At 44.2% G+C, this 18,704-nt stretch overlaps 1 protein-coding gene across 2 annotated transcripts; it reads left to right on the top strand.

Moving 5' to 3' along the window:
* Positions 1-932: 932 nt before the first annotated feature.
* On the top strand, positions 933-18,599 carry IL22RA1 (interleukin 22 receptor subunit alpha 1). 2 transcript variants are annotated; one of them, XM_020800073.3, is made up of 7 exons: positions 979-1,193; positions 8,027-8,159; positions 11,724-11,902; positions 12,854-13,038; positions 13,958-14,093; positions 14,996-15,120; positions 16,124-18,599. In XM_020800073.3, exons 1-7 carry the CDS (start codon positions 1,151-1,153, stop codon positions 17,135-17,137), a joined length of 1,815 nt encoding a protein of 604 aa, XP_020655732.3. In that variant the 5' UTR covers positions 979-1,150; the 3' UTR covers positions 17,138-18,599. The 2 variants fall into 2 exon arrangements, with proteins under 2 accessions (XP_072836305.2, XP_020655732.3); XM_072980204.2 differs by lacking the exon at positions 8,027-8,159 and having other exon boundaries at positions 933-1,193.
* Positions 18,600-18,704: the final 105 nt, after the last annotated feature.

Below are 18,704 nucleotides of genomic sequence, written 5' to 3'. Positions count from 1 at the left end.
GAGATGAAGGGATGGAATGGAGAGTTGGCTGAAAGCCCATAAAGGGGCCATGAGGAATCCCTGATTCCCAAACTTGGGTCTCCAGATGTTCTTGGACTACAACTCTGAGAAATCCTGGCCAACACAGCCAGCAGTGAAGGCTTCTGGGAGTTGTAGTCCAAGCACACCTAGGGACTCAAGAGTTGGGAACCATTGACCTAAAACAAGATTCCTCTGTGATATTTTTATCTTGTTTGTTTGTGTTTCAAAATGGTAAATGACTGGAAATTCACTAGAAAGAACATCCTTTCAATCCACGCTATAGAAAAGTCTCCCTTAGAAGCTTCCAGAGCTTTGACTCTCCTGGTTTTGAATACAGCTTGGAAAAGTTGGTCCTGCGTGTTCTGGTTTTGGATCAAATGCCCCCAGGGCTGTCGTTGGGGTCCGTGAGGGAACCTTGACCGCAAAACTATTATGTGTCTGTGCCGATAGCTTGTAGCCCCAGAATGGAAAGATTCAGAGGGCCTGGCTTTTCAACAGAGACTCTTAGCTTTTATCTATCTTTCGCTACTCATTTCAATTTGGAGCGCCTTTCCCCTGGTCTGTAGGAATGCATGGTACAAGGGAGGCAGTATTCAGCAAATATGAAAGGGAAATGCTTTCAGATTCACACACCGGCCCCGCCTCGCACTTCTGATACGCAGGGTTCTTGCAAGTATTTACTAAGCAGCACACGTTTTCGCTACCTGCAAGAATTGCAGAAGCAATTTCTTGTATCACCGCAAGCCGAGTCATACAGTTCTGCTGCCGGCGGAGGTAGCAGAAGGGGATGAGAGAAAAAAGTGGCCAGACCAGAAGAACGTGCCTTTGTGGCCAAGAATGCCAGCAGGAAGTACCTTATCAGGGAACATGCCTCCGAACACCCGAGGGCTCTGGGACCTTCTGCGTCATGCGCCTCCCGACGGCTCTGGCAACTGAGGTAGGGAAGTGATCTTAGGCAGGCGTCCCAACCCACAGGTCTTCACTCTGCCCCATGCGCTGCATCGGGAATGGAGATGTTGTCTTAATGCTTCAGCCTAGGCAAAAAGGGTCATGCCCACAACCCCCAGCCTAGGAATTTCAAGTGTCCTGCGCAAGAATTTAGCAAAGTTCGCCTGGTGCTCTACTATCCATGAAGGAGCATCTCATTTTCTGGGTCTTCTGTTCCCTAGTGGGTAAGTAACCAAACTTCAGTTCCTTTTTATTTTAACCCCATTCAAATAAGGTCTGTTTTAATTAGCTTTGGCTTTTTCAGTGAGCGTGAGAGCTATCGATCAAGCAGGTGAAACAGGGTCTCTGTGGTAGTTTATTTTCTTGAAGTTCCTCCTGTTTTGAACTTGTGCATCCTACCGTTGTCATAGCTCATTTTGTTTCAACTGCCAGTCAGGTAGCAACAGCGTTCTGTGAACTTCTGAGGTTGCGGTTTTAAAATCTCCCTCCAACCCCACTCAATGAAAAAACGGGAATATTTTATTTTATTTATTTAAACATGTTTTTAGACCACTTTTCTCCTTGAAAAGGAGTCAAGGTGACTTACATCCTTGAAAGACGACATTTAAACACTAAAAAGAGCACATATACAAATATTTAAAAGAATTTAATAAACATTATGTTAAAATAAGAGGGGACGTGAGTGGTGCTGTGGGTTAAGCCGCAGAAGCCTTTGTGCTGCAGGGTCAGAAGACCAGCTGCCATAAGATTGAATCCACGCGATGGAGTGAGCTCCCGTCGCCTGTTCCAGCTCCTGCCAACCTAGCCGTTCGAAAGCATGCAAATGCGAGTAGATAAATAGGTACCACCTCGGTGGGAAGGTGACAGCGTTCCATGCCTAGTGGCGCTGGCCACGTGACCACAGAAACTGTCTACGGACAAATGCTGGCTCTGGAGACGGGGATGAACACCGTGCCCTAGAGTCAGATACGACTGGACTAAATGTCAAGGGGAACCTTTACCTACATTACCAATAAAATCACATTTAAAAGCAGCAAGGCACAATAACCCATTTAAAAAGTCCTCTCAGACAGCCAGTTACTAAGAGAAATTGTGCCTGAAGAGAAAGGTCTTTGCCTGTTTGCGGAAGGACAGCAAAGATGGGGCCAGGCTGGCCTCCAGTGGGAGGGAGTTCCAGAGTCTCAGAGCAACTCACCTCTGAAGGTAATGGGACTGACAGGAAGGCCTCTTCTGATGACCTTAACACCCAGCAAAGCTCATAAAGGGCTACATGGTCCTTGTGACAAATTTGGAACCTATCCATTGAGTGCTTTATAGGTTAGAACTATCACTTTGAATTGTCTCCAGAAATGGATCAGAAGAAGCCAACAAAAAGAATTCGTACACACTTTCTGGAGAAAAATATGTTGGGACATGGGAAAGAAATCAGTGTATTCCTAGTGGTTTTCTATATGTTAAAAGCTGACAGAGCGTTCAAGAGCGTGAGCAGGGAGCTGCGACATGAATGCCCCCCTTTTCCATGTTTGCTGCACTTTCTCCGGCAAAAGATTGGCCCCTCAAGTCCAACCTTCGACCTAACCATTAAGCTATCACAACAACTTTCTTGCAATTTCCGTTTCAGAATTGTGGTTGTAAAGATTGCAGCTGTCGTGTTTATTAAGACTTTACGTGCTTAAAATCAGTTATAGTTCCATGTTTTTCCGCTGCAACCTGGTCGCCACAAGTAAACGAGGGAAGGAAATTTTTTGCTTTGCAAAGAGAAAGCATTTCTTGGCAGAACAGTTTGCCACACAAGGCACAGGAGAAGATGCTTCCCAGAGAACCAGCCATAATACAATCCTTAATGCAACCAATCCCCTAAATTAGGCTTCCTGTTTAACTCCCATAATCCCCGGTCAGCCTATTGCTAACGGATGAGGCCAGCAGGAGTTGTATCGCAACAAATATGGAGGAGGAAGCCAGGAAGAGGCCTGAGGGATCAAATGGGAAGCCATTTAATTGAGCATTTTGTTTCCAGCCCGCTGTTTCTGGGAAGACCACGAAGAAGAGAGAAGACTGAGGCCATGTTGAAGGGGGATCCGAGGTTGTTGAATACTTGGGCCGCCTCCCATGATTAGTGGAAATTGTCAGGGGCAGTTTGAGTTGGGAAGATACAGTGGTGCCTCGCATAGCGACGATAATTCGTTCCGGAGCAATCGCTGCAGAACGAAAACGTCGCTATGCGATATTAAAAAGCCCATAGGAATGCATTGAAACCCTTTCAATGCGTTCCTATGGGCTTCAGACTCATCTTTAAGTGAAGATCCTCCATACGGCAGCCATTTTTGCTGCCCAGTAAGCGAGGAATCCATCCCAGAAAACAGCGGGTGGCCATTTTTTTATCCGGTGGCCATTTTGAAACCGCCAATCAGCTGGGGGGAAATCATCGCTTTGCGATAATCGATAAGCCAAGAGTGGTCTTAATTGCCTAGATGGGCGGGATATAAATAGAATAAATAAATAAAATAAGCGAAACAGGGAACCGATCATCGCAAAGCAAAAAAATCCCATTCAGACCATTGCAAAGCGATTGCAAAATCTTCGTCGCTATGTGATTTTGTCGTTAAACGGGACGCCCGTTAAGCGAGGCACCACTGCAGTTTAATTCCTTGCCTTCGAACTGTGGAGCTCGCCCAGGGCCACACTGATGGCAGAGCACATAACCCCGTCAGCCACACACATTCTTGTGGATGCCAGCCAACCTCTCCCCTGGTGCTCCAACACACTGAGCTGTACAAGAAACCTCCCTGCCCAATGCACCATGCCTCAGTTCTCTCTCTCTCTCTCTCTCTCTCTGACCAACCAACCGTATGAACCAGTCTGTAGCAGAAAGAGAGCAGAAGTGCTGTGGAGTGGAGAGAAAAGAGGAACACAACAGAAAAGAGAAAAGGTCGGAGGAAAGCACATCAATAATTTTATCCGTAAGACATGAAAATTCTCCCTCGACCAAAGCCCATCGTTGGCATTGAGCCTTGTGGGAAAATAGAGTTCAACTTAACAGCAGCGCGATTTGCAACTCTTCCAGGAAACCACATTACAGTACTTGTAAGCAGAGAGTCTGTAGTGCTAGGATTTGAGCACTCTATGCTTGATGAATAAAATGGTTTATGGAAATGCCCTTAGGATATTTTGAGATACAGAACTCCAACTAATACCAAGATTCCTGCTCTTACAACATGTTATGATTTGCATTAACCTTCTAGATTTTCTGCTTCAGGGAAAATTTTCTCAGCAAAATAATGGTGCCAATCTCACTGTTTCATGTTTATTTATCTGTCTATTTTTATAATTAACATGTTTGTGATTATGCTTCATAATGTTAAAGTTCCACAGCATTTCCTAATTTGAATCCCCAATTTTAAGTTTTGTTCTGGAAATTGAATGTTAAGATGCTTCCGAAATATTATTGATAGGTCGTGACTAATTTCAAGGCACAAATATTAAATACCATCTTGTCAAATGCATACCGTTTACTCACAATATCTCCAGCAGTGCGATCCTATATTAATTGGGTTTTTAAAAATTAATTTACAGCCTGATTTTCTCCCAAGAATGGGTCTCAAAATAGTTTATCATTAAAATAGATGGATAAAATGAATACATTCAATCACAATTTGTAGGGGGAAGCACCAATATAAATTAATACAGCACCTATTTACCATGTTTCACACCCCTTTGTCATCGGAGTGTTCGAGGCAGTATGCACTCCTGTCCTTTTAGGGATGGGCTGTCATGTCCACATCAGTTTCGCTACACAACATACTTATACGAGGTATGTGGTACCACTTCTGCCATGGCACTGCAGGAGGAGTAGACAAAACTGAAGGCTTGGGGTCTAAATCCAAGCCCCATCACCCACTAAGTCTGAAAATGGCTAAAAACATTCGGGGGGGGGGGAGGAATCGGTTAGGAAGCGCAGAGACATGGGGGAAATGTAGAGTTGTGGAGGACGACCAGATCTAGATTCCTGGGTTCTCACACTGTTCTGTGCTATTTTCTCCTGCAGTTCCGTTGAATGCATTATGGCTTTCCAGAAGGAAAAGCTAAGTAACTCTCCATCCGGGCACTACGTAAGGATCTCCAACGAATCCATGGCAGTTACAAAGGAGTGTAGATACTCCAAGAAACAAGGGGATCAGACACGAGGTGTCTTCTCACCCTAACGTCAAAGGAAAAATGCAAGCCTAGAAACCAAACCAATTAAAAGCTAAAGAGCAATATTACAATATTAAAAAAGCTTTAAACAGATATATTAGAACTCATAATTCAAGCAATATTAAAAACACAAGTAAAACAAAGCAAAAAAATTAAACTCTTAAAAAATCTTGGTCAACCAGTCTTTTAAAGGAAAGGTTTGATCTCCCCAAGAGACTGGCATTGTTTTGTTGCACGAGGTAGAGGCTTAAACCTAATCGTAGAATCTTCTGACGGGTAGCCTTCGTGGCTGGAGGGTCGTAGACCAAAAAAGTAACTTCTCCAAGTTCTTCATCAGACCAGACAGGAGAATTTCATGCTTGTGTCTCCTCCCAGTGCTGGCATTCATTCAGCTTTTCAAAGGAGGACGCTAGTCTGGGAAGACGCTTCTTTCCCCCACACGCTGGCACAGGTAGCATAAGCAGGTATTAGGTTGCCACCCTTCTAGGTAATATGTAGCCCAACCCCTTGGATTAATGCCACCATCCGCGTTCCATTCAAGTGGTGGAAAACCCCAGTGTATTTATTTCTGGAGCTCTAAAAGTTGTTCACAAGCATTTCAATGTCAGTATTTGTTGGTTTCTCTTATGCAACAGTGGACAAGAGTGAGTTGTTCAGCAGATCAAAAGGAATGCCCACTCTTTCTTCTAAAGTTAAAGATTCTTGTTTATTTGCCTCAGATTATAAAACACGCACACACACAAAGCCTTGTCGTCTGTTTTCTTTTCTGTCCTCCTGAGGCAAAGTCCAGGCTAAAACTACTGTTAAGATGCGTTAAAAAGAAATTGCAGCTATAACAAAATGGACGTCTGCCCCTCTTTTCTGCCAGGCCTGGCCATTGTGCCTTTAGCAGAAGCCTGACAGGCCAACATTCAACAGGTAGAGCCAACTCCTCACATTACTCATCTTTGCTCCAGGAAAAGCTTCCTTGTTTATATTCGTGCACCTTAGGGGCCAAGGCATTTGAAGGAAGCAGGCAGAAGGAGAGCCATCCTAAATGCTTACGGTCATTCTGCAGGAAAAATGGGAAAATGCAAGACAGCCCAGAGTATAGCAGCAACTCAAATTGTACCAAGGCAGAAGTAGTCTTCACAAGACAAGGCAGAAGTGGTCTTCACCAAACAGCACCCTTGCTGGGATGTAATGCCTAGCAAATTTACACAGACTTAACTTTGCAGTAGGCAAAGTCAACTAGGATTCCCAGCTGTATGAGGTCCGTGGAGGAAGGGTGGATCATAAATAAAAGAAGCAAATGACAAGTTTCCCTACACATATAATACTGGAACGTCAAGAAGATAGCTGGAAGCTCTACTCTTCAGAGAAACATGTGTGTGCAGGAAACGTTTTCTACAGAAGATTGTTCAACCACACGAGCCAGGGGCAGCTTAAGACATCGGCAGTGCTTGGAAATGTGGCCCGTTTGGACTACATCTCCCAAAATTCCCCCAGCCAGCATGGCTAAGTGAGGGATTCCAGCAGTTGTTCAAAAAAGGCAAATTTTGCAAGATTTGGATGTTTGAGTAATCCAAGAAGATAACTTTCGCAAGCTCTTGGGCAATGTGGTTTGCTGTTCCTAACCTTGCTCATGACCCCATAATCCAGTTGATTTTTCCTTTTCTGCTGGGCGTATACAGAAAGGAAAGGCTTCCACCGAGTGGAGTCTGTTTGGGGTGGGGCTCTACTCTCTTGTAAACTGCTCACGAGCCTAGCTAAGAGTGAAGACCAAGCAATCACAGACAGGAGGAGAAGAAAGAGCAAGGCCTAGGGGATTGGAAGGTCAACCGAATGCCCCTTACTGGCATGCCCAGGAAAGCCCATCTTTGTCCCGAGTCTGGTTACTTGTCCCTTGCCGTTTGTGAGAGTTAGGCCTTGGATTTAGGCCTTCAGCCCTTGAATGGAAATTAGAGATAAGCACAAGCCAAACCACAAACCAGGAAAAAATCCACGAACTGGGCTGATTTGTGGTTCAATTTGTGATTCGGTTTGGGGATCCCATTTTGCCAAAATGAAATGAAGCGACGAATTTATTTCACCTCAGGCCTTCGTTTTCCTCAGCAAAGGGGGAGACCCGCCCAATCCCTTTCCCCCTGTTGGCTCCCTACTTTGGTTTCAAGCTGCTGCCGCCACCAGAAACCCCACACATGTGCCCACCACCCAGCTGACTGATTGCGCATGCGCCCGCCACTCAGCAGTTCAATTTTTAGGGGATTTATGATTGTTCGTGGATCGTGGGTAGCCACAAACCACAAACCATCACAAACCACCGGTTTTCTGGTTCCTGCCCATCTCTAATGGAAATTAAACCAGGTGACCACTGGCACATCATCTAGAGGAGTATATACACCACTGTAAAAAGAGGACAGTAGATCTGAATAAACTTGCTCATGCGAATTTATATGTAGAGATGCTAAGCAAGAAACCATCTTTAAACTTTTACCAGAACTGCCAGGCATCTCAGGCCAAAAAACAGATGTTAGAGATGGCCGATAATTATAGCTGAAAGCACATTAATGTTCTAGACAGGGCAGTCTTTCTGCGTTCATGAAATCAGGCTTCAAAGGAATCACGAATCTACTGGATGAAACTCTGGTCAGTTTTGAAAGCACCCCACAAAAAAAAAAGGGACAGATTTGTTTTCTCCCTGCAAATCCTGAGGCTGCACATACCTCTTTTCTCCAACATAGTCTTGTTAGAACCTGTTATCTATTGCCACAAAGTTCAGGCAGCAAGCCCAGAAAAACAGTGAGATTCATATCAACCAAGTAGCAAGGCTGGCATTTCCACTGCAGCTCACGTCTAATAAATTGTTCATTCTTGTCTTCAGGGAGTTCGCTGACAGAGAGGTGGCCGTTCGTTCTACAAGCAACCTTTTTGTCTACCAACTTTGAAAATATCTTCACGTGGGAAAGCAGGGGAGAGACGCCCCCAGGGACGGTATATTATGTACAATACAAGAGGTCAGAAGACCCTCCTTTCTCACTGGTGGTTGGCGTTACACATAATGGGCAAAACCTTGTTACACAACTTTGCAATTGGGGCAACCTGGATCGGGCACTGGAAACACTTCGTGTACACTAATTAGTATACATGAAATATTTTGACTTTTAAAGACTTTCCCCATTCAGAGGCTCCCAAAAGCTTTCCGAAGGCAAAAAAAGGAAGTCCAAGGGAATCTTGGGACCTAAAATTTGGGGCGGGGAGGGGGGGAGAGATGAAGTTTTAAGCTGAATGTTTCTGCCCTCTGGCACAAATTGCAGGAAGCACAACAACATTCGGCTACAGGATTTTGCCCAGTGGAATCCACTGCTCCTTCAGGATAAAGAATGTTGTCATGGAAACATCGTTGTGTCCTGTCTAGGAAAGGAAATAGGTTAATTGTTTATGTTGGGCTTGTGTGTAGCTTCAAGATTCGCAGGTGAGCACAGGAACTCAACAGTGATGACTCCAAATGATGTAGAAGGAATCTTGATCTTACCTGCCTTTCAGAGTTTGGAACAGTTGTACACTTAAAAAACAAAACAAAAAACAAAATGTGGCCGGGCACATTGCGAAGAGGAAATATTACTTCGGGGGAACTAGCTTCTTACAGATCACCCCAAAAAATGGCAAAAGAAGATGCAGATCTAAATGTGCATATCCCCCTCACTTTTTTTTAATGTAGAGGTCCAAATCAAGTATAATTAAAGCAGAAATACAATCTCTCTCTTGTGAAAGCCTCCCTGTTTAGCCTTTTTCTCCAGGCAAACCACATTTAGGTGCCTGTAAGTTGTGAGTTCAGGCAGATCTCCCAGAATGGAGAATTATGGGAACCGTAGTCCAAGAAAACCTTATTCCAAGTTTTACCATCAGATACGAGTCTCCACTTTACAAGGAGCATCTCAAGGAGCAGGGTATAGTCCATTCTGCAATTGTATCTGGCCGCAGAAGTACTTATAAACACAGTTTTTTCTATACATCATGAGATCAGCAAACTGCAGCTAATTCAAATCCCCTTGTTTCACCCATTCAGTTGCACCATCTCCCTAGACTGGCTGACGTGTCCTTTTGCAGCTGAAGTAACCTTCAGTGCAATGCCCTTTTGGATCTGTTTGCGGTGGCACCAGCATTTTTTAAAGTTGGCCTCCAGGCATCTTCCTCTCCAATATTTCCAGTAAACACGGCTGTTTTCTTGTAAGAACTCTATTGACAGACTCCACCGATATATATACAGTATGTACAAAATAGAAGGTGCTCATTAAACCGTGATTTCACAACTGTTACAGTCTAATCTGTAGCAATTAAAGCCGAACAACAAAAAAACCCAACAACATTACACATAAAGACACTGCGGCGCGCTTGCCGAAAAGAAGAAAGGATATCTGGGTATGATTTAATTAAGTAGGCACCAGACAATCTATGCCTTCAGATGGGTTACTCCCATGCAAAAATAGCAGAGGCAGTTAAAGAGAATAAGTGCTTGCTTATCTATCTATCTATCTATCTATCTATCTATCTATCTATCTATCTATCTATCTATCTATCTATCTATCTATCTATCTATCTATCTATCTATCTGGCAGCCAAGGCCACTCAGCAGTTTGCAACAAGGTAAACAATAACAATGACAGAATAAACAACATTTAAACCACAATTACCAAATAAAATGTGAGAAATGCAAAACAAATTATCACTAAAATACACTGTAAAACATCATGAGATAAAATAAAAGGAAAATAAACACTAAAGTAAAAAATAAATAAATACAGGCTTACTCAAGAGTTTAACAAAGGTAAATATGGAGTCTACATACAGTATTTGTTCCAAACCTTTACAGAAGTCACATCTTTTTTAATTAAAAAAAATATACAAATCTCTAAGGTTAAGGGCCAAAATTGACATGCCCTTATATATGAAACTTTGCAACTGGATGGGATATGAAAAGATGGAAAAGCAGTTAGGGATGTATAGCTTTGAATGGTGGGAAGGCGGGAGGCTATAAATAGAGTTTAATAGTGCCTAAACAAGTTATGTAGATTGATCTAGGTCTCAGTCTTTGAAGATGTATTTTCTTTGAAAGAAATGAAGGAAACTGCAGAAACAAAAGTTAAATGAGACGATTGCTAAAGCGGTTGGGAAATCCATTGTTGGAGTGGGAAATTGGTTAATTGGAAAGGTTACAGAATGCTATTAATATTTCGTTTGACCCTCAAATATTCATGGAACTATTGATTCCTACTGCTTCCCATTTGACAATGGGGTTTCTTCAGAGATGGATGCCTCAACACATTTGCAAATTAAGTCTGCGATTGCTCTCCAATTACCAGTCCCAAAACAAAGCACACTAAAAGCCAGATACCAAAGTGAGAAAAACCACATTCTGTGACACTTTAGAGATCACCTCTTCCAAGTATGTAGTACACACATCAGCTACTTTGGCCCTAAGTGTCACCTTACCCTCGAGACTCATGGCAGAGTCTGTTATTAGGCTTGTTCACGACATCTGGAAGTAGAAAATAAATCTCTTAGGGCCTTCAGATGGAGGCCTGCACTCTGCATTCCTACACTGAGTTTTTAAAAATAAATCTCAAGTTATTTGCACGAAGAAACGTGCAAATCTTCGTGAATTCTTATCTGTTTTTTACCAAATTTTAGCAAATGCTTCTCAAAAGCAAAATGCAATAAAATTCTCACCCATTCCTAGCAGAGATAAAATCTGCTGCTATTGCTGCAAAATAAAACAACAGCAGAAGGCGGCTTCCTGCCTTCTCAGGAGGGCACCTGCGTGTGGTGCGTCCTTTGCTTGCAGACGGTGGTGATAGGTATGGTACAGTCAGTTCCGTGGCTTACAGCAGGGAGAAACTCCTCTAAGCTAAGCAAACCTGATGCTATTGAAATTATATTCAACGGACAGTCTCCATGCACCCTGTTCTTCAAAGCTTTTACCATCGTTGTCACAGTGATGCTGTGGTGCCACATCTGGTTGCAAACCTTTTTTTGACCGTGGACCATTTATTTGTTTCTCTTATTTATAAGTGGGATGTGGTGGCGCTGCGGGTTAAACCGCTGAAGCCTCTGTGCTGCAAGGTCAGAAGACCAGCAGCCGTAAGATCGAATCCACGTGACGGAGTGAGCTCTCGTCGCCTGTCCCAGCTCCTGCCAACCTAGCAGTTTGAAAGCATGTAACAATGCAAGTCGATAAATAGGTACCACCACAGTGGGAAGGTAATGGTGTTCCATGTCTAGTCGCACTGGCCACGTGACCACGGAAACTGTCTATGGACAAACGCTGGCTCTACGGCTTGGAGATGGGGATGAGCACCATGCCCTAGAGTCAGACATGACTGGACTTAATGTCAAGGGGAACCTTTACCCTTATTTGTAGGCTTTAGGCTGCTTTTCTCCGAAGAAAGGGACCCAGTCCTATTTCCATCCTGTATTGCTCTTTCTATCATTTAAGCAACTGTGTGTGTCCTTTGCACTAGTGTACACCCAAGCTGTGGATGAAGCCTACGAGGAGCTGTCATCATGTCTCTTTTTTTTAGGTATGGGGAAGAATGGCAGGACAAAATCGGATGCCAAAACATCACACGGCGCTTCTGCAACCTCACCCAAGAAACTGAAAACTTCACCGAGCGCTTCCACGCCAGGGTGAGAGCCGTCGTCCAGAACTGTTGTGCCTCTATGTGGGTCCAGTCTCTGAGGTTCTGCCCGCGGGAGGACAGTAAGTGGGTTTCTATGATTTAATGATGAAAACGGAGAGAGGTTGATAGAGTTTCACCTAGAGATGGAGGCTTTGCTTCCCAAGACGGTGGTCTGCTTTCCAGCAGGACACCTACCACGCTACCTTGTAAATCAGGTGTTCCCAGGCTTGGGTCACCCAGGTGTTCTTGGACTGCAAAGTCCAGAAGCCTTCACCACCAACAGTGCTAGCTAGGGTTTCTGGGACCTGCAGTGCAAGAAGTCCTGGGTTAGCCAAGAATGGGAACGACTCCTCCAAGCCAAGCAATCTTGATGCTGTTGAGATTATATTCAAAGGACAGCCTCCATGCACCCTATTCTTTAAAGCTTTCACTATCCATTGGGCTTCTTCAGTCATTACTACAGTGGGATTAAACCTATTTGCCCAAATTCCCTATTTTGTAAAACTTTTTAAATGGGGGTAGATCGCGGTCCTGCTAGATCCTACATTCCTCGCCAAAGGCTCAGCTGCCTAGCCCTCATGGGAACTGGGATTTAGCCATGCATGAAGGCCACAGTTGACACCATTAAAAGATGCCGAAATGGGGTGCAATTAAATGAGGCTTCACTTCCTTTGAGACGCCTGCATAATTCAGCTATTACATCCTGTCTCCGCTCTTCGACATTGCCACATTATCCTGAGGGACGTTCCTTGTTTGTGACTCTTTAAATGGCAAAAAGCCCTCTTCTCTTTCTGAATGTGGTGATCTTTCACAGGGATAGACCTTAGCTGGTTATCCTGACAGGAATTGAATCCTTATCGGTGCTAATATTCTCCATCTTTCTCTCAATTAATTGCCAACTTAGAAGTTTGATAAATAAATATTTTTTTTAAAGGGAGAGAAAAATACAAAGCCTTTAAGCTAATATCTGAAAACTGTCCCAGAGCAGTCTTTTAGTCTTCGACAAATTCTGTGTATTTTCTCTCTGCTAGCTACTATGGGAAAACCTGAGGTAAAATGCATCCCCAACACTCAGTCTATAAAGTTTTTTATCCACCCTCCCTACACGCCTCTGAAGGATGAGGATAACCAGCCCCTGACTGTGGTGGATATTTTCAGCCAATTCGGTGACGTCACGTATGAAATAACGATGTTCTGTCCAAAGACACAACAGAAGGTAAGAGAAGGGGGGGAAAGACAAGAAGAACGACAGGCAGCTTTTCACAAACCTACCCACTTCATTTCTCTAGTTTACTGGGCATTTATTTTTAGATTGGATTTAGATTAGGCATCCTTCCGTCTTGAGAGACGATGGTTAACGTGCTCTGTATGGAGGACTTGGAACAGCATCTAGTGTGGCTGAGAAGGCCAATTCGAGAGTGACAATCCGGTCCACACTGAAGACAAATACAGTCTGTCCCCTGTCCAGCTCCCTGATTTTGCTGGTTTCAGGACTGCCTCTTTGCCTCGGCCTGCTGGACAAGGGTCTCTTCATTACTGGGCCATGATCAGCATTGAATTACCACACAGAAGTGGAAATATTGCGTAGCCACAGCATTCTACATGCCAATGAAGTCATGGCGATCTTGGATTTTCACTAGCTTTCACTCCCTGTGTGCACAATTAAACCTAAACGCAATGATTTCATATCAAAGATGGGCTGGATAGCTCAGTGGTGTAGGTCTCTGGCTGTGGAGACAGAGGTTGGGAGTTCAATTTCCCACTCTGCGTCCTGGGAGAAAAGCCAGCCTGGGTGGCCTTGGGCAAGCTGCACAGACCCATGGACCCCCAGAGAAAGGGAACGGTAACTCTCTACCTAAAAAACCCTGGAAAGGGTCATTGTAAGTCAGAATCAACTTAATGGCATGCAATTGTTGTTATTTATGATTGGGAATAAGAGCCTGTGTTCAAAACCATCTTTCCTTTTTCTCTGTTCACTCTCTAAGGGACATACGCATCACCTGAAAATTGTCCATCTAGAATCATGTTCGCTTTGTGATCTATCTAGTTGAGCTTCGGAAGCTGATTACATAAAGTTATTGCTTTTTACAAATCCCCCCCCTCTCATCTCCATCAATTTCTCTTTCTCAATTTAGTGGATAAAAACTCTGAGCACACAAGAATTTGAAATCTCTGATTTGGATCCTGATACTGAATACAATGGAACAGTCTGCATCAAATATGCGGACAAAGTCAGCAAGCCTTATGTGTTTCGAGTAAGGACGTCACCAGGTGAGAATCTTATTGTGTTGTTCTAAGTGACGTTGTTGCATGCCATCAAGTCACCTCAATCCTATGGTGTTCCTATGAATGAGTGCTCTCTAAAATATCGTGTCCCCAACAGCCCTGCTCAGCTCTTGCAAACTCAAGAGTCAGTCCATCTTGTGTTTGGTCTTCCTCTACGTTCCCAAAAGTCACCCTATATTTGCAAGTTAATAATAAATGGACAGGCCTGTTCACTAGTTCAGATAATGTACAAACGTGAGGGGCACACTCTGTCTCTTTTGGCTTGAGCACTAGGTCTCTTTTCCCATTTCACTTGCCTCAGATTTTATCACCAAGTGTTGTTCAGTGGGTAATGTTTATTTATTTATTTATTTAAAATACTGTATGTTCATTTTGCCCTTCTCCTTAAAAAGGACCCAAAGCAGCTTACAATGATTAAAAGACCGCACTTGAGCTAACTACAGGGAGTATACAGTACTAAAAGGATCAAATTAATATAATACTTTAAAAAAACATAAGCAACTGCCAACACACATTCAATGCAGTAAGGTAAAACCATCCATTTTTAAAAAACTCCACTCAGGCAGCCAGCCATTCAGGGAAAGCCTGCCTGAAGAGGAAGGTCTTTGCCTGCTTAGGGAAGGACAGCGATAACAGGGACAGGCTGGTCTCCAGTGGGAGGGAGTTCCAGAGTCCGGGAGCAGCCACAGAGAAGGCCCTCTCCCGTGTCCCCATCAAATACTGAGAAGGTGGTGGAGCTGAGAGGAAAGTCGTCCCTGATGAAGACCTGAGCAGGCTCGTAACGAGAGATGTGGTCCTTGAGATATCGTGGACCCAAGCCATCTGAAGCCCGAAGTTGTGAAGCCAGGATACCTTTCTAACCTTTCATGTTCTGTTTTCTCTTACAGACCGTACCTGGCTGCCATATTTGTTCACAGTGATCCTATTTATGATAATATTAATGTTCGGAACAATATATTACTTGATCTACAAATATATCAAACAGTATGATGCAGAGCAGCCCACAGCTTTGGTAAGTACCTTTCCAACCCTTTTCTACATGCATATGGGCCAGTTACCAAAATAATTGTTTAGTACATTTTAGTATGAATCCACGCAATGGAGTGAGCTCCCATCGCTTCTCCCAGCTCCTGCCAACCTAGCAGTTTGAAAGCATGTAAAAATGTGAGTAGATAAATAGGTACCACCTTGGTGGGAAGGTCACACGTTCCATGTCTAGTTGCGCTGGCCACGTGACCATGGAAACAGTCTATGGACAAATGCTGGCTCTATGGCTTGGAATCGGGGATGAGCACCGCGCCCTAGAGTCAGACATGACGGGACTAAATGTCAAGGGGAACCTTTACCTTACCTTTCAGTACCTTTGAATAATGAGAAAGTAAATAGTTACCTTTCAAACAGTAAATAGAACACAGCCCAGCTACTTCAGAGGAGGTCAGACCCTTTTTCAGGTGACTAGTTGCTTTTTCAAAATCATTTAGCAGCCGTGGCCCTTGTCATGTGGTTTACCTCAAGAAGCCAAGGGAAGGGTGACTCAGTTGGCCTCATTAGATAGTAGGTTTTGGAGAAGACATGATGAAGCAATAAGAGGCATTAGCGCTGCCTTTTGCCTTCCCCTGAGGCCACCGCAAAATGAGACTCAAGACCCATCTCGTCTTTTCCCTGAATTCTCTGCACTTCCCAGGGATTGGTTCTTGTATCTCTCCATATCTTGTGGAAATTTGGAGCTTCCAGCAGGGCTGGCACTGTTCTCGGGCAGACTCAGGCAACTGTCTCAAGCAGCAGCATGGAGAAGAGAGAATCACGGAGCCATACTCGTCCCCCTGTACCCCACAAAGCTACGCCGCTGCCGTAACTGGCAGCAAAGGATGCTGCCTTGTCCTCGCTTAGGCACACCTTAATGAGTTCATGGCAGAGATGGGTTGAGATGTTTGGAACATCCTGGGTCTCACTTCCTCCCTTTAGGAAGACGCCCCTGATCGCTAACGACTAATTTGCATTTTTAATCCTCACAGGATTTCAAGAATCTTTCTCGTTTCCAACCTCTCGTGCCAAAAGCGGAGCATTTTCTGATCCCGTGTGATGTATCCAAATCAGTCCAACACATTCTGGAGATGCAGCCGGCCCCACAGATCAACCCGCAGCCTTTGGGTCATCAGGAACACCGGAAATTATTCAGCGGGACGGAAACCGCTTACCAGCAGCAGGCCACGGTGCCTCCTTTCCCGACTTTTGCTCAGACTGTGGCTGAAACAGAGGACCTCCCCAGAGGTTATGCCCCACAAGCGACGAAGAACAATCCGCCCTCCCCCTTAGAGAGCAATCCTTTGACTTTAACGTATGGGCTATGCGTTGAAAGCACCAGCTGCATCGACAAGGCTGGTTCTTCACCTAACCAAGCCGGGAAACATAATTCTTTCCCTGAAGACTCTGTCAACAATGGACCGTACCAAGCACAGAAACCAGAACACAGTCGAGGAGGAGCATGGGTAAACCAGGCACAACAGGAGTTTACAGTAGATCATGCAGGAAAAAAACAATGTTTGATGCTTCAGGAAGACACACGACGGTTATTACCACAGCTTCTGTCATCTCTGGAAGAAAAGGCATGTGACACAGCAGAGGACAGTACAGGAAGCTATAGAAAGCAACCTAAGGAATTGCTACCATTGGAACTCACCCAGAATGCCATCTTGGAAAGCAATCCTCTCTTGCTAGGTGGGCCGCCATCTTTAATTTCACACGGTGCCCCCAACAAACTCTGTCAAGATCACAGCGCCATGCAATGGACAGGCTGGGATTCCTTAGCCTGGACTGATAACCAGTGGGCGCCTTTTGGATGCCCAACCAAAGACTGTATCACGCCAGCAAGCAAAGGGTTGACAAGAGAAGATGAACCCTTTGGTGCAACACCAGAAAACCCTTTGGACTCTTCCCCAAACAAGGGACTCTTTACAGACCTCTTCAAAGACTTGGAACTAAAAATCCAGTGGAACTACGGGACAGAGGGAAGCGGTCCGGTTTATTAGGAAATGCGTGGAATATAGAAATCTATCCCCCCCCCCCACAACAAGAAAAAGTGAAAGGGGTATGAGCTTCCCCATTTGTTCACAATTCCAATTCATGAAAGAGGGGAAAAATAGGAAACCCACAGTCTGGTTTCGTAAAGCTGATTTCCTCTTTTGGTATCAGATGAAACCCTGTTAGAACACTTCCTTCTGTATGGCGCTTCCCTCTCACATATGTTTCATACCTTCTTACAAGGAATCAAGCCAGGACGCAGAAGTATGAGCTAAAACAAAACTGGCGATTCCTCAACAATTTCAAAGAACTTGTTTCCAGGATTCTTTGGCTGAAAAACCATTATAATTTAAACCGTTTAAAACAGGCTTGAGAGCCAGTGTTGTGTAGGCAGACCCTTGGGTGGACTCAGGAGATCTGGATTCCAGTCCCTACTCAGCCGTGGAAACTCAATGTGGGGCCATAATAAAGCCCTTTCTTAAATATCTCACCTAGTTTGAAAACCATGTCAGGGTGGTTCTAAATCAGAGGACAAACATACACACCCAAAAACCACATGACTCCTGTGCGGTTGAAAATGGACTTCAAAAAACAAGATCTAGCTACCTATTTGTTTTAACAGTGTAATGTAGTAACCTAATTTTATGCTAAAGGTGAGCTCTCTTGTGGGGGCTTCTCCCCAGGCTGGGTCATGGTGTTGAGACAACCTGCGTCCGCCATAAATAAGACACTGGAAAAATATTTCTCTTAGCAATCAAGGGAAAGAAGGAGATTTCAATTGCTAACAGAAAATAATAGCTTTCAAGTTGAAGGGCAGGTCACGGCTGTTCCTACATAGCAAATAATCTCCTCCATCCCTTCAGTTCCTTTAAATGTAGAGCAAAAGAAGAGTTGATGCCAAAGTAAAAAACATCCTTACTTGCTTTCCCCTGGCCTGTGGTTTTGGAAAATATTTAATTTTTGCAGTGAAGCTGGAGAGGCAGAGACATTCTGAACAGTAGCCATGAAGCTGCATTCAGAGGACCTTTTCTTGATGGGCTTCACTGCATGCAGGGCTGTCACAAGGGGTGGGGCAACTGGGGTTTTGACCCACAGCACCCAAGTCTGGAGGGCACCCAAATCTAGAGGTAAATCTACTACTGGTGCATGTTACAAAATAAATGACCATACCTCCAAGCCCTATTAATGCTCTCTCGCTCTCTCTCGCTCTCTCACACACAAAAAATAAGCCTTATCTTTCTTTTGGGGGCTCATCGCATTCCCTTCCTTGTTTTTCATGGGGGGCTCACCCCCATTTCTCTGTGCAGAGTGGGTGAGAGATGTCCCAGGTGCCAACATGGCTAGTTACAGTTCTTTCCTGTCAGCCCAGTTATTAATATCTTTGGAAAAGTCTTTTCTCTCCAGGTCACACTAAATATGCAAAAAAAAAAATATGGCTGTTTGTCATGGCATGTGATTTTTCCACAGCGACACATCCTGCATCCAGTGAGTTTTGTTCTGAAGATTAGCTTTGGAAGGTAAAATAAACTTGCATGCTATCAAGTCAGTTCTGACTGATGCTGACCTTTTTCTGGG

The sequence above is a fragment of the Pogona vitticeps genome, chromosome 9 (genome assembly GCF_051106095.1).
Source record: "Pogona vitticeps strain Pit_001003342236 chromosome 9, PviZW2.1, whole genome shotgun sequence".
Lineage (NCBI taxonomy): Eukaryota > Metazoa > Chordata > Lepidosauria > Squamata > Agamidae > Pogona > Pogona vitticeps.
This window is presented reverse-complemented; position numbering and strand designations above follow the sequence as displayed.